General features: G+C 36.1%; 1 protein-coding gene across 2 annotated transcripts in view; it reads left to right on the top strand.

Annotated features, from left to right (window-relative positions):
- The window catches only part of SLC2A13 (solute carrier family 2 member 13), a 395,490-nt gene that overhangs the window by 149,553 nt on the left and 228,779 nt on the right, over positions 1-17,158 (top strand). For both annotated transcript variants that reach the window (XM_041735867.1, XM_041735866.1), the window contains exon 4: positions 2,551-2,659. In XM_041735867.1, coding sequence (XP_041591801.1) covers positions 2,551-2,659 — 109 coding nt within the window. The remainder of the gene's footprint in view (positions 1-2,550; positions 2,660-17,158) is intronic.

Below are 17,158 nucleotides of genomic sequence, written 5' to 3'. Positions count from 1 at the left end.
GGACTGTCCTTTTCACCCTGGCCATTAGAGAACCTGCCACACTTGGACAATTACTGTGAAAGTTACTTAGTATGAGGTGTTCAGAATGAAGGAAAATTGAACTTATTTTGGTTCTTGAATCTATTGTTTTAGCACGTGTTATATTTCAAGTTTTGTATTTCTTATCTTCTTTAGTTGTTTAAAGGTTTTATGTTTTGCGTGGGAATTTGTGTCTCAAAGACACAAATATCTTTTTAAAAATTAAGTGTGAAATGTTTGCATATACTAAATGTTTTAAATACAGAAATCAAAAGAAATAAGTAGAGCATGACATTTTGAGTTTTCACTTATGAACATTCAACCAATTAATGTATTTGATTTTTTCTTCTGCCTCAAAGCTTCTGTGATATAAAAATTAATGACAGTTTGCATTTGTTAAGTCAGTTTTACTGCCTAATAAAGCTAGGTTTATGATTTTAATGGAAGGAAATTCTTTCATTTTATTTATGCATAATCAGATATGCAGCTACTGTGCCCAAAATTTATCTGTATATTTTTTAAAAAGCCAGTCCAATAACAGAACTGCTATTATTTATTTTTAATAGGAAGAAATCAAAACCAAGAGAAAGTTAAAAACTCAGAATTTTAAAAACTAGGAAGTAAATACGTGATGTTGGTATTTTGGCGAGTCAAACTTTAATAATCTTAATTTGTTTTAATTATCTCTTTGTTTTCCTGCCCTCCAAAATCATTATTAGCTAACCTGTCCATCAAATCATGGTACGGTTTAGTAGTTAAAGTAGATGTAGCTTTCCACAGATTATAATAGATTCCTTGCAGAAGGAAGGAATTTCTTATCTGTGGAGGTTGCTAAAAGTTGAAGAAGGTGTTTTGTTTTTGTTTTGTTGTCATTGTTTTAAATTTTCCATGGTACACAAAGTAAATGGTAATCTTTTTCATTTAGATTTTTTGATTTATGGAAATTGGTAGATCTTTTTTATGATGCTGTGTGTGTTTTTTATGTTGTGGCTCACTTATTGATAGATGAATTTGCAGACAAACCTGCTCACCATTCAGATAACTGATCCAGGTGTATTTCAGTATTGTCACAGTAAAGCTTTCAAAATCTACCAATTTCACACAGCCTTTCTGATGTACTAGATTTTAATACTGCTTTACTTCAGTCTGAAACAGTTGACATTTATAGTACTCTCACCTTGCTTTCTAAATGGGTTGTCACTGCATTAAGCTTTGAATGACCATAAACGGCTTCTCTATCTGTGCCCCTGTCTTACCATTTTGGGAGAGAATCGTTTGCTGTAAATCAAGTCTTCATATGATTTTCATCACACTCCTGTAGAGATGAATATTCCCATTCCCGTAGTGTTCAGTTCTAATTAATACCCTGGCTCAACGTCCCAAGTTAACTTCTATTGCCAAGACAGTAGCATATATTACTCCATTTTTGTGAACTAGAATATTGGATTTCCAAAAGGTTCCTGAAATGGTAAAACTTCTTGGATTTTAAACTTGAATTGGTTTATGGTTTACTAATAAAACTTAGCCTCCAGGAAGAATGCCTCTAATTAAGCAGTTAACATCCCAGTGATCCTAGGCCTTGTCTTCTAACAGCAGGAATAGAAGTCGACTCTGGCCCCATCAAGGACACCGTATAGAAATGCCTCTTAAAGCTAAGGTGAAGGTGTAATTGAAGCACTTCTGACAATGTAAGGGAGGGACCCTTAAGGCTCCAGTAGTTCATATCTACAGCTTTCCAGAATGATCTAGAGTTCTGATATGGAGACCAAGGCAACTGTGTCATTTTGAAATCCCATTTATATTTTTATATTTTGAAGTGATCATTGAATGCCACTTAGGGAATTATTCAAAATCTATAGATGACATATAATATGTATGTTGTATATGTATGTATATGTATACATATATACATACATACTCCTATATAAAGTAGACCTTAATTTTTTTCTTTTATTTACCTTTTTTAGGTGACATTTATTAATAATATAAACCATAAGCAAGTCCTGTATCATGCCCAAATCCCTTAACTTTAATTGAATAGATTGGAATGAATTTTGTTACTTAAGTCAAAAAAATTGGAATGAATTCTGTTCCTTGTTTGTTTTTAATGAATGCCATTCTTTTGGTTGATTAAAGCAATTTGCCAGTGACTTTGTAAGTAAAATCCACTGAATGCATTTTAAATAGTAATTAATTGCCAAGGAAATGGAAAAAGAAGAGTAGTTAATGCAGTTTGTAGGGATTTAAGGAAGAATAATTTCTGACAGTTCCAATTATGTAGGTCTTCCTAGTACCCATAAATTGCTTTAACTTGAATTGTTTCTTGATGCTTTTACAGTTTGAACTCAAATATGTACTGTTTTAGAAAATAGATTGTGCCCAGATTTCTGTAAACATTTATATGTTCCATTTTACAATGCCCAGTAATGCTGATTTCACAGAGATTTGGGGAAATTGATCCTAATGGGAATAATTACTATGGGAGCTGAATGTAATAGATGTGTCCTTCTTTTTCTTTCTTTTTTAAAAAAGCTGGACCTGTGATCTACAGAATGCTGAGTTATCCCCCAACTCGCCGAGCTTTAATTGTGGGTTGTGGTCTACAAATGTTCCAACAGCTCTCAGGCATTAACACCATCATGTATGTATTTCTTTCTGGCTTTTTACTGAAAACATTGTGAAGGAATTATTTTACATGGAAAAAAGAATAGGACTGTTGGTGATTTGTTATATTAATTGTATAGGATCCTCCTTTGGAAGGTAAATTTTTAATCCTATCAGAATGTAGCTTAGAAGGAGATGGTTTATTTTGTTATGCTCTATTGGCTTTATTTGATTTCATAAAGTTTTTCTTACACGTCATCCAGTACTTCATTATATTCTGAGGTAATGAATGTATCATTTTCATAAGCCATTTCTTGATGCTGCTCAAAAAGTGAAACACAAGGAATCACCTGGCATTGTCAGAGGTTATTTGGCACACAAATAACTAGTTCGTTTCCTTTTGGGGCAGTCTGTTACAATGCAATGTGATAAGAACATTAATAGAAGGTGTATTACCTTACCATCAGAGTATAGTGGGCCAGAGACAGAGTGAGAATAGAAAAGTGGGGAAGACACAAGTTTCCTGGTTTCTAGTTGTCAGACTAATCCAAAAAGTTGTATGGGGGTTGGGTGGAGCAGGATGAAATGTAGGGGTTTTACCATGCTTTATTCATCCAACATTAAACCCGTTTTTGATGGCCCATTTTATACAAGACATACAGAAGTGAATAAAGTAGACATACTATTGGTCTCAATGTATATAGGCTGGTGGAAGAGACACATTAAATTCACAGTTTAATATATAATTTCAAATTATGATAAGGGCTATGTAGAACTATTTCAGTCCTCCACAGAATAGACTTTTAAGATCCTAGGTAATAAAATGTAGTAGAGGAAAGTTAGGAAAGTTATGATTTTTGCTGAGAAACTAGTTGTTGGGTGAAAACCTGCTAAATCATAGAAGTTTCTCCCCAGTACCTATTGGATAAAATTATCAAAAAAAAAAAATACAGATTGTGTAAAATTCAATTTTATTTGGTAAAGCATTTGTATTTAGGACTCTTGATATTTTCCTTTGAAATTACTTGGGATATGGTGACTTATTTAGTGATCATTTGAGAAGCGTGAATATCTTAAAACAATTATTAAAAACAGTGATTGGGGCCCAGTGACCCAAGATTAAATCAGGATTTGTTAAGAAACTCTGGAGATTTATTTATTTATTTATTTATTTATTTATTTATTTATTTATTTATTTATTTATGATAGGAGAGAGAGCACATGCATGTACGCAAATCAGGGGAGGGACAGACGGGGGAGAGAGAGAGAGAGAGAGAGAATATCTCCGGGAGACTCCTTGCTTGCTACACGTGGAGCTCAGTGCAGGTCTTGATCACACAACCCTGAAATCATGACCTGAGACGAAATCAAGAGTCAGATATTTAACCCACTGAGCCACCCGGGTGCCCCAAGAAATTCCACTTTAAGTATATCTACACCCTTTGTGAATTTGGTTTTAATCATAATCCTTGATAGACTACAACTTCCTGGATTGCATTGTTAATATTTGGTCCTCTCCACCTTCCCTCTAAGATGTACTTTAATTTTTTATCCCCTTTATCTGCTCTTTATCACCTTTATCAGCACCTCAGTAGAGTACTTACATATTTATTTGTTTTCTGGATATGGTATACCATGATTGTTCTGTGTCCACCATCCTAAGTGTGGTGTTGGAACAAAATTGTAACAAGGCTAACAGCATTCTTTCAAATAATGCAATGCAGTAATACCCCATGTGAATATCCATTTTATCAACTTAATTTAAAATATGTTCTCTGTTTCTGAAAATCTTTTTCGTTTGTTCTGCCCTTTTCTAGGCATTTAAATTTGACAAAATGAATTATTCTTGTACTTTTTTGTTCTCCTATAAAACCTCACAGAGCCAACTGTCATTGAAGGGTAGTGGGTAAGGCCAGTGTGTTCCTAATTGAAATCACTGTCATAGTCCATTTTGCAGATATCTAGTGTAAACTGTGCTGATTGTTTTCAAATTTTAACAAGATGTTCATTTCTATAAACATTCAGTCTTTTCACAGTGAAATCAAGTGATATGAGCATAAGAATTCCCATATTCTTTAAGATTTATGGTAGTCATTAATGTGCTTTGCTTATCACAAACTGTACATAATATAGGTAGTGTTGTCATACAGCTTTTGCTTGCAGTTGAGTATTGATCGTGGAAAGTAGGAAGAATAAAGTAAGGTAAATGATGGCTAGATGTGGATTGCTTCTACATGATGGAAAACAGGTGGCCAACTCTGTAAAGAAATTAATATGCCATTTTAATGTCTGGAGGTTAGAGGGTTAGACACTTAAATGATTCAATACCTATAACAAATAACTTGTTGGTTATTCATAATACACAATTTCAAACATTCATATTTTAAGCCCATGAAACTTAGTGTAAGTCTTTCATTATAATAGATGCACAACTGTCATCATCTGGATAGAAGATGACTAATCTGAGACTCGTATATAATATGTTTTCTTTTGCTCTCTCTCCAGTCTGTAAAATTGGTGTGTGTGCATGTATCTTTTTCCATTCTTAAGATTCAATAAGTAGTATCATAAATTTTGTTACAATTTAAAATAACCAATTAGAGTCTAATAGTTTATATTTTGTGTTTTGGTAGAAAATATCCATTGCATTTTTTTCATATTTTAAAAATGACATTTTGTTACTTTGGAGTTCTTTTCTTATGGATAGTCCACTTGGTGTTTTTCTTTACTCTTTTTTCTTTCCAGCTTCCTTCCTGGTTAAGTGGGAAATAAAGTAGGCAGTGCTCTTCTGTATTCACAGCCCAAACCTAATAATATGTAGAAGGTGAAATCTTTTTTTTCAAAATCCATCTTCCTCTCCAAAATTTGTGTGAACCTGAAATATAAGGTATTTTGAATTCTATTTCTCACCAAGAAAAGTTCATAGAAAGACCATATGGAAAAATATTAAAAGATAAATCATCCTTACAGTTACATTATATAATATTACCATGTTGAGGATTCTCTGTTTTGCTTCATAGGATTTTTGTTTCTATCTCCGTGACCTCTTTAGTATCCTATCTCAGTCAAGAAAAATAGATTTTCTTCTTGGAATATTTAATTTTCATATCCTGTGCCATGAAAAAAATATTGCTTGTGTGTGTATGTTTAAGTATTTTTATTTGTATAGCTTAGATTTATATCCTAACTTATCCTCTATTCTATTGAACAGAGAACTTCTCAGTTCTTAAAAATACAGCATCTGTCAGCTACTACATTTAACTCTTAGAAGAAGCAATTTTCTAACGACTTTAATCACTTAATAATTTCAGAAATACTGAATAGATTATTCTCTTTTCACATGAGAGAAAGAACAGAGCAAATGGAGTACTAACTTTCCTGATGTAAACCTGTTGATGTTATGGCACAGTATACCACAGATTAAAATATTTCCACGTGTGATACAATAAAGAGGAGAGGAGTGATAGTTGAGGTTGATACTGATTTTTTTTAATTTATTTATGATAGTCACAGAGAGAGAGAGAGAGAGGCAGAGACACAGGCGGAGGGAGAAGCAGGCTCCATGTACCGGGAGCCCGATGTGGGATTCGATCCCGGGTCTCCAGGATCGCGCCCTGGGCCAAAGGCAGGCGCCAAACCGCTGCGCCACCCAGGGATCCCGAGGTTGATACTGATTAATGTGAAGGAGACTCTCTTAAGAAATTTTTGTTGTAGATCTATTTTAAACTCCATTCATAAAGTCAAAAACTATACATTTTCCATCAAACAAATTTTATCTGATAACTACTGATAATCGAACCCTTCCCACACTATTACTACCACAGCCAAAACATTTTTACATATGAGAGGAAGACAAAAAATAATTTCAACACCTGTTTCTGTAGAGGTTTGATAGCATCTTGCTTCTTTTGAGGAACTTAAAATAAGCTATATCTTGATATATTCTGATGAACATACAGCAGTCCATCTTGGACAGATGAAGTTATCAGATTTTTATCTGAGAAGACCAAGTGATTAAATGGCTCACTTTAAGGTTACACAGAAGAACAATGGTAAAGAAGAGAAGGAAATTCAGAAATTTAAGCTTCTGAGTCAGCTTTAGGCAAAAAGGATTGTGAGGGAATAAATCTCTTTAGGATACTCTGTGCCAGTCATCTACTTTTAAGCTATTCTTCTTTTAGATTAAGGTTCCCAGATTTATTTCTTCCTGCTCTTCACTCTTAACTTAAAATGGGGGTGGGAAATAGGCATTTGTATTGGACAGGCATTCACTCTTATCTCTATAACTGCATTACCTTAATACACAAGTGATCTCTTCTTCTGTCATTTTTACAAGAGATAATAAAGACCTTTGGAAAATATGTTCTTATGATGTTAATAGCTACCATTTATTGAACATTAAATACCACATACTAGTCTAGCATGTATTAACTCACTTAAATATTAACAGAAAAGGAAAAAAAAATAGGACAAAACTGTTAGCCCCTCTGATGGTATAATTATATATTATGATGATAACAAACATTTCTGTTGCTTTAAGTATGTAACATTGTAAAATGTTTTTATAGACATGATCTTTCTTGATCTTCATTAAAATCCTGTCAAGTAGGCATATGGTAGTTCTTCTGTTTATTTGCTAAGTAAGGAAGTTAAGGCTTATTAACAAGTGAAGTGAATTGTCCATTGTCAGTTAATAAGTTAGCACTGAGAGTGGAACCCTGATTTTCTGACTCTATCACATGAACTACTCTTTAGTTGTAGAACACCTGAAATGCCCAGAGCTGACCATTTAAAGCTTGTCTGTGGGTGGTGTAGGGTAAGAAATCTAAATTAGTGGAACTCAGTAGCATCCAAGGATAAAAACTGTAGAATGACTGTGTGCTAATAAAGTGACATCCATCTCAAGAATCATAAAGCTTGTCAGATTCTTTAATCTAAAGGTATCCAGTTAAGGTCTTTGCTTTATACCCTGATCTAGAGTTCCTGGACAAGCCAGCCTGATGGTTGGGTGAATCATTTGTTTGTTAATCATATTTAATTAATTTAATTTCATAAGGGCAGTATGCCTGAATCTGTTCCATTCTCATATTTTACCCTCAACAAGCTCTACTAGGATAAAAAATTGCCATCCAGTCAGGAAACATGGCACAACAAGCAGGCATGGCCAGATGGTGGTAAATGTAGAGAAAAATAAAAGTGACAAGAAATAAGAAGAAAACAATAAGGATTTATGTGTTCTCCTGTTGTAAATCTGAACCAGAGGTGAGGTTTTGCTCTCTCTGATCTTCAGCCAGCAGGATGAATGGACCAAAGCATCTGCTCCCTAATGTGAGCCTTCTCTTCCCTCTGCCTCCTCTGTAGGATTCTGAACATAATCCAGAAAAGCTGTTGAATGATAGTATGCTTCCCTCATTGGAATGTTTCAAGATGTGTGTATTTGTAGTTACTTGTGTTCATTGGATGTAAGGGATTGAATAGATGAGAAAGTAGTTAAGGCTCATTGTTCATTCCTTTGAAAAATAGTTTAATGTGTTGGGAAAAATACTGACCCAGGAATCAAGACAGAATTAGTTTTAAGATCTGTCTCCATGGTGGGACTTCAGGCATTCCAGTTAGTTGCCTTCATTCTAATTACTAATCAGGTGAAGTAGATAAACTTTAATGTACATTTGAATGAGGAAAAATGGAGTTTCAAGTAAAGTGGAAGCTGAAACATTTGTGTTTGAAATGCTTGAAACCTTTCTTGGATGAAAAGTTATCAGACTGCAGGAGATCAGTTATAGTCTTAAAAGAAAATGTATTTTGTTGACATAATTTTTAGAAGACTGATTAAATGCTTGCTTCATGCTGGTCATTGTCCTAGATGCTTAGCTTCTTATACGTTAAGACCACATTTTTATTTCCAGAGTATATCTTTTTTAGAAGTATAGCCTTGGTCATAATTGACTGTACTTCTTTGCTCCACAGTTGTGTAACAGACCTGTAATCTGATGTGAGAGAACTTCTGTAGCTTCCATAATGTAAGGGGAAGACTTCACTGGCTTCTCAAATTATGTACAAGGGAAAGGCTGCAACTTCAATCTCTGGAGTCTAAGTCCATTTTTGGTGACAGATCACTATCTTACCATACAAAATAAATCATTCTTATCAGATGAAGCTCTAAACAGAATAGCTTTCTATTATTCCTAATTGTTTTCCATTTCCCTGGGTATGTGTTGCATACCTATCTTCGTTTGAGCTCCCCAAAACAGGCCCCAAGAAAAGAATTGGGTGCAGATGATTTGCGGGAGATGCTACCGAGAAACATGAGGAAGAGAGCAGGGAAGTGTGGTAGGGTCAGGGATGCAGTGAGCAGGGAGGGGGGGATATGGTCAACCCCTTATCTCAGTAAATAGTTAGAGCTCAGTCCTGTTGAGGAATAGTATAAATGTACTTTGAGCTATTCTAGGAGTAAATTTTCACCATCCCGTCTCAGTGTGTCATGCCTACAGTCATTCTGAGGTTCCTTGAACAATCTCATCTGGGGTTTGAGCTCTTGGGACTGAAGTAGAGAGACACAGGGAGTTTTAACTAGAAATTGTCAGTTTCTACAGTGAATTTCCATAACTACAGGGGAATTCAGGGAAGGGCCAAGAGCATATTGGGCAGGGCATTGAAAGTATCTGTTTAAAATCTTTCTGTGTCTTCAAATATGTGTAAACAGAGTTTACACAGTATGAGTATGGACTTTCTTAGTACCTTTCTGTGGTTAATGTGAATTAATTTTTGGTGAAAAAAGGTAACCTTAAAAAAGTAAGTACTTACAAAAAGTAAGTAATAAAATGCAGGTAAGAAAAATGAGCATATATTTCCTTGAATATTATCTTTTGGAGGGTTTTTTTAGTATAATTCATAAGTAATTTTGTCCTGTCACAGGAATCTTAAATCTACATCTTCTCAAGTATTCATTTATTCCTTCAATGAACGTTTACTGTATAGTTGATAGAGTTTCAAATATTTGGAAACTGTAATTCGTGTCATTGAGAAGTCTGTATTCTACTGAGCAGTGAGAACACAGAAAACTAAGAGATTAGTTTTACCTGGAACATGAAAAGAGCATATATAAATGATTTCTTTTTGTTATATTGAAAAAAATTATATGGAGTTCTGGCCAGAAATATGGTATGCCAAATATTAACACAACGTTGTTAGATCTGAATTTAAATGCAAACCTAGCACTTTTGCTGTTTAAAGTCTACGTGTTGCTTTAACTTCTCAACATCTCAGTCATCTGGAACTCAAGAAAAATACCTCCTGCAATTCTTATGGTTGTTTGATGAGAATAGTATATATGTTTCAGGCCCATGGGAGGAGCTGAATCCATGCTTGCTAGCTTCATTTCTGCCCACTGTGTATTGCATTTTGTGAATTCCAAGGAATTTGTGGAAAGCTAGGACATTCCATAGTTAATGCATCCTCTTTGGCTCACATCCAGTAATCCAGTATTTGAGGCATCCTCTGTAGATACAAAATTGTTTTAATATCCCTTCTTTCGTGCATGTCTCTTTTTTCAGAATATAGAAAGGAATCATAATGGTGTTTTTCTTCTCATAAATGTGGTAGGAGTGCTGTCTACTTCAGTATTATATGTGTTCCTTTTATCTTAAGTGAGGCAGAAAAGACCTCAATGACCTTTGAATGATCAGAGCTAATCATGCCTCCTTAGGAGGTTAGGGCATCTGTGGCTGAGTATACTCCCATGTGACATGACCTGTGGTTTACATCAATAGATTGTCATATCCTTTTGCGTCCTTTCTGAATCATATGTAAATTTAAGGTTCTCTAGCAAGTAATGGAGATTTATCTCCAGGGTTTGTTAAAATATCACTAAGATTATCATTCCCCGGGACATCTTTGCCTACCCTTCTCTGACTCATGTTTTGCTGAAAGATAAGTAAAAGAAATGCTGTTAATGAGTTGAAACAACAACATGAAATCTGGGGCTGTGCCCTAGGAAATAGGCTTTCTGTGTCCATAAAGCAAAACCTGGTTGCCCAAACCATATATGAATTTGAAAGTAACCACTCTGGTTAATTCCATGTAGGCTATTAGAGAATTGTAGAAATGTTCCCTTCTTTATTCATTTCTAAAACAAATCAGTGCAAGGCACCCTGCCAGAGACTAGAGATACACAGCATGACTTAGCCCATTCCCAGGGAACTTTGGTCTTTTTCTCTCATCTTTAAAAGGATATGCTGCCACCTGTCTTGAAAAGTGGCTTTGAGAATGAAATGAGACAGTAAAAGGCCTGCTGTATAGAAGGTAGTCAGATGCTGTTGGGGGATTCAGTTCTCCTTTCCACACTCATATTTGTCATCTTCTCAGCACGTCAAGTGTCTATGCTCTCCTCACGTGGCCATGATTCTTATAAACATTTTTCCTTTCTTGGCACACCACAGCATTTCATCTTGAGTCTCCTTCATGACTTTGCCTGCTTGTTTTGCACCTCCATGTTGGTGGTCCCCAGGCCTTGGCTTACAGCTCTACTGGAGATTTCATCCACTCATGGTTTTGATGACCACCTACATGTGAGAGATGATCTCAGCTGCATTTCCAGATCAGAACTGCTCTGAGAACACAATTATATCCAACTGCAGGACATTTTTACTTAGATATCCTACTCTCACCAGTCTCGACATGTACAAAACTGAATGCCTATCATCTCCCTCCAGTTCTGCCTCTCCTAATCACCCCCACTGCAGTGAAGAACATGGCCAGTGGGTGCCCAAGACAGAACGTGTATGGGAGCCAACCCTTCCTAATCCAGCCATTGCAATTTCCTTCCATTTTACTTTCTTGATATCTCTTATAAAAGTCCTTTCATTCTCTTTATTTTCGTTGTATGTCTGAGTTCAAGCCCTGCTTTAGACAGGGTTTGTTGTACTTGCAAGTGAAAGAACCCCCTTCAACTTTATCTTAAGGAAATTAAAGGGGATTATAGTAAGGCCATAGGGACTGAAGGCAGAAAATGGAGTTGAGCTCCATTTCCAAGGAGCTGAAACCAGAAACTGGGGAGGTACTTGCTCAGCCTCTGTGTCCACATGGTATTTTGTCCTGGCCCCTCCCTGGCTGTATGATTCATCTTCCTTCTTTCTCTTTGAGATCTTCCTCTGTTTTTCGTTTTGTTTGTTTTTTTGTTTTGTTTTGTTTTGTTTTGTTTTGTTTTTTTTGTGGTGGTGGTTCATACCTGGTCACATTTGGCTACATAAACCTAAATGTGCTTCTAAGTTCAAGCATCCACAGACAACTGACTAGAGTTGTCTCAGTTCTTAATTCCTAAGAAGGAAGAATCAAGGTGGGCCTACGCTAACCCAGGTATATGAGGCCGGGGCTGGACAACATTGTAGGAAGAGACAGGATTTTTCTGCCTTAAATCTCGGCTCCCCTCAGTCTGTCCTCTTCTCTGCCTGACCTTTCTGATACAGAGTCAAATCATATCCCCTGTTGACTTAAAATCATTAGTGGTTCCTACAGCTTTCAGCGGAGCTAATGTCCATTTTGTACTGTGCTGTATCCAGCCAATTCCCACACACTCTGCCTCGTGCTACACAGAATATCCTGTATTTCTGACAATGATTAAAACTCATCCAGGCCTCCGTGCCTTCAAACATACCATTTTCCCAAGCCAAAGTATCCAGCTTATCCTAAAGGACCTCTAAACTCAGGTCACATGCCATCACCCTACATCCCCACGCTAATTTGTGGGATCCTCTATAGCACTCTGAATAGCATAACAACAGTTATGCTCTATTATAACTGCAGATTTATTTTTCCCTTCAAGGAGCATGCAAATAGTAAAATTGCTCTCCTTGAAATACTTCTCAGGGAGAGCTAGCTAGATTTTAGGTACTACTGTTTTATTTTGCTTTCATTCTGTTTGTAGTCAGGGTCATAGCCTGGTGTTATAATTGGATCTGTCTGACTATGGGAGTGTCTGTCTTAAGTATTTTGCAGTTATGGCCTTAGGAAAACAAAAGCTACAGCATTCAAGATTTGAGAATAGGATCTTTCAAAACCACTGCCAAATAGGTCCTGACCTTTAGAATTAATGACAAACCATACAGCATTTCTAATGATTTATAATACTGGATAGATACTTTTTAAGTTTAGTTTGAGTTTGAACACCAGAGATCCATGACAGCAGTTCTGCAAGTCAGATCTCTTCATTCCTTCTTTCCAGGGCAACTGCAGAGCTAACTTAGTGACTTCTATCCAAGTTTGTGATTATGCTTCCTGTGACTGATAGAATTGCAGGATTTCAAATGCTATTAAGCTGCTCAATGCAGAGACAAATAGTCTGATGACATGTCATTCATAGCAGGGAGAAAAATGAACAGTGTCTCTTGCTGGAACATCTTCATTTATTTTGATAAGATTATTTTGTCCTGGGAAGATTAAAATATACAGAACTGGATATAAGGTGCACCTATTTCCACTTCTGGAGAAACACACAGTACTGGAAAATACAAAATGTATAAAATAGATTGAACTGTGCAGTTTTAACTTTAGTTTCCTGCACTGAATTAATAGCCTCCTCCTGGATTCATCTAATAATCTTCAACTTCCTTAAGGTTCTCCCCTTAACACTTATCATTAATATGTTTGAAGAATTTAATCAAGTATCTAAGACTATTTGCAAGGACTAAATTTAGCCCCTAGGCATGTTTTCTTTAAAAAAAATACAGAATTTTTACATTTGTTAAATTTGACATTATAGTCCAGATTTCAGGGGACTGTATTGCTTCTTGGAGTGTATGGGTCCTCTGTAGTTCCCCACATTCCCTGCTACTCCAAATGGCTGGGCCCCATCAAGGCTTTTGAGGTTATGCCACCTGCCCTAAGGAATCAACTTTCATTTAACATTCTACTTAGAACTTTCCCCATACATATATATCCTGTTCAGGGCTGGTCAAGACGAAAGCAGATGATTAGATCGAACTGGTTTTGGAAATAGAAGTATAGTGTAGTCATTATAACAATAGCTGTGTACGTTGGTAAAATGTTCAGTTTCATTGTTGACCTCCAAGACTTTTATTTCCTATTACCAAAAAAAAAAATTTTTTTTTTGAGGCTTAAGTGGATGAGACTGCCATTTGCTAACACCTTACTCTCACTTTATCAGCTAAGAAGGAGTATGTTGTAGCTGACTTTGGAATCAGACAGACCTATTTAATGAGGTGGTTAGGATTAAATAAGATACCACATTTAATGTCCTTGAATATGACTGACTCGTAGCAGCTTATTACTTACTACATTATTATTTTATTTGGCATCAGACAAACCTGGAGTCACATTGTGTTGTGTTTCCTGACCAGTGGTGCTGTCTTGAGTGACTTGTAGCCACTTTGAATTTCAGCTTCCTTATTTGCAAATGGGGTATAACCTGCCTCTCTGGGTGGTTATGGTTTCCATCAGTCTCCCCCATCTCATGAGTGGCACTGCCATCCGTCCAGGTTGTTCCACAGTACAGGAATCGTCTTCAATTTTCTTTCTTCTTACTCCCTACATCCTGTTGTCTAGTACATAAGCTCCAAAGATATTATTTCCAAACTGTAACAGGCTTGAGACGCTTCTCACAGGAGTTGTAAGATATTTTAAATTTGTGAGGGAAACCCTGACATGCTCAGATTACTGTTCTTAAGTAGTCCGTACCTTTAGAAGCTCAACCATTAGGTATTTCTTTTGGCTTAGGGGTAACCAAAAATTACTGAGACACAGAAGTCTCCATGAAGCAAGAAAGTCTGAGGACTTCAGCTCTGTGCTATATCCTGCCATCCTAGCCATCACTGCCTCTTGCTCATTTATTGCAATAGCCACTCTCCTCACTGGTCTTCCTGTTGCCATGTTTACTCTCCATAAACCAGTTTCCACAGAGCAGTCAGATGGCAATTGAAAAACAGAAATCTTAACTCCATGACTCAAAAACTTGTAGTAGCTTGCCACCACACTTAAAGTCAGCCTGGCTCTTTGCCATGGTCCATAGACTGCCCATCTGACCCCCATTTTGTCCACCATCCTCATCTCCTGCCACTCTCCCCGCCATTCACTAGATCTCAGCCACACCAGCATTTTGTTTTTGCTTTTTTTTTTTTTCTTTTCTTTCTCAAACTCTCCAAGTTTGTTCCCATGATAGAGACTTTGTGATTGCTTTTCTTTCTGGCTGGAAAGATCTTCCCCCAGGTCTTCCCTATGGCTGGTTCCTTGTCACTTGTGTCTAGATGTAAATGTCACCACCTCAGATAGGCCATGACCCTGTTTGAAAATGGACACCTCCTTTCATCCATATCACTGCATTTATTTTCTTCATAATATTTCTGGCTGTCTAAAGTATTCCTCTCTTACTTGTTCATTAAGCTCTATGAAAGGAGAGCCCTCATCTGTCTTGTTCCTTTTGAAGTGTGCCTGGCACACAATAGGCACTCAGAAAATATTGGTTGAATTGGAAATGCGGACAAATGTTTGTTCTGTTTCCCTTCTTCAGAACCAAATGATGTCATTGATGATTATGTGTACACTGCTGCTTTTTTATCATAAAGTCCTGCCGAAATTTTGAAAGATGAGGAACTAAGTACTTAGGGGGTTATTTTAAGCATTGGATCATTTGTTCATCTTCAACAGTCGGGGAAAGAAATGTAGTCATACTGTACTTTACCTTTATCTGATGGGCCTGACTTGTCCAAATCCTTAGTAAACTGATTAGAAAATGGAGAGAGAGACAAAAAAAAAAAAAAAAAACCTTTTCTATTTCCCTTTCAACCTGAGTCTCTGTAGATTGGCAAGCCTCACAGTTGGAGAAGTATTGGAGTAATATACAGTAAAATCAGAATCACCCTTGTATACCCCTCATTTCATTAAAACTCAGAACTGAAACCTACATGGAAGAAAGAAGTTGATAAAGCCTTTGGGTTTATCCTTTCACCTGTTCCAGGAAATGAATGAACTGGATTGCCAGATTCATATTGTGCAGGTCTGTTTGTAGTTCAATGAGCTGAAGCTTTTTCAGTAAAGAAAGGAATACCTACATGAGTAACAAAATGAGGGCTCTATTATGTAACCTCATAAAATTGCAACATCGTAATAAGATAATATTATATTACAACAAATTAAAACCAGTAATATTTTCATAATTAGGACAAAATGCAAACAAGTGAATTTAGATAAGTATTTATAATTGTAGGTATTTATATTCTGTCTCTTGGTTTTGTCGGACAGTGTTTCTTTCACTAGTCTTTACAGAGTTCATTTCTAACTTACTAGATTGCCTATTTGCTAAGAATTTAAAGTTCAGTTGAAAACTGTGAATCATTTCCTAATAGAAACTGTAGGTTAAGCTGGTACGTAAGTATCTTTATGCCTTATCCTATCTGAAATAGAGAAATTATCTTATCGCTGTTACAGAAAAACTTCCAAACTACAACTCAGGATTCTATTTTCCGTCAACCCCAGAATTCCCAGGTGAGAGTGGAATAAGAAAGCACAGATACTCAAGGGACCCAGGGACCACCTCAAGGATGCAGATGAGGGGATAGGCAGGTGCCAGATCCTCCTGGCAGGTGAATGGGCTCAGGAGAGATGGAATAGCCACAGCAGAAGCATCAGCAAGGGCAGTCATAGTGGTGAGAAGCCTGGTCATACTAGGGTGATGAAGGAAGTATAGATGATGCTTACGGTCCTAGTGACAACGACTTAGAGATGAAGTGGGCAAAAGATCATGCCTATATATCAGTTGTTTGCAAATTGCATGTTTGTACATAAATATTCTTAATAGGGATATATTAATTGATAATTCAGATGATTTCTAAAATCAGAAAAGCTTAAATGACTAGGGCTTCTCAGCATGACTCATAGTAAGTCAGTATTTGTTTCCACATGTTCATTAGAAAGCCAATTTGTGCACTAATTTGACTATTAAAATTATATTGCTAACTTATGTTGGATGTGTATAATGTTTCAACAATCAGAAAAAATGTCAGCTGGTTATTTTGATGGTAGAATGTGAATCAAATGGCTTGTGAGATTTGAGAAAAGCTCAGGTTTTTCCTATTTTACTATTTTAAGGTTTTTTTTCTTAAGTGATAGGCTTGAAGTGGAGTCATTCATTTAGGTTAGGGTTAAAAAAAGCCACAAATTTATTTTAAGGTTATTGATATTTTTTGTTTTATTTTTTATCACAGTATTATGTATACAAAAGTCAAGGCAGTATATAGTTTATCATGAAACTTGGTTGTCCCTGACCCTCTCTTCCTCTACCTCAAGTCTTACTCTCCAAAGGCAATTACTTTTACTTCTTTTAAATATTTCCTCTTTAATAGTATGTGTATTTGTAAATAAGTAGTATTTACATAATTTTCATTGACTTGACTTTGATTTTTGAAATTCTGAATTGACTTTACTTTATGGAAGATGAGAAACTTCTTTCAACCACCGGCCCCCATTCATAACTCCCCCTTATAATTGTATCTCAGGTTTTTGAATTAACTAATCCTTACTGTTTTCA

This window comes from Vulpes lagopus, chromosome 21 (genome assembly GCF_018345385.1).
Source record: "Vulpes lagopus strain Blue_001 chromosome 21, ASM1834538v1, whole genome shotgun sequence".
Classification (NCBI taxonomy): Eukaryota; Metazoa; Chordata; class Mammalia; order Carnivora; family Canidae; genus Vulpes; species Vulpes lagopus.
This window is presented reverse-complemented; position numbering and strand designations above follow the sequence as displayed.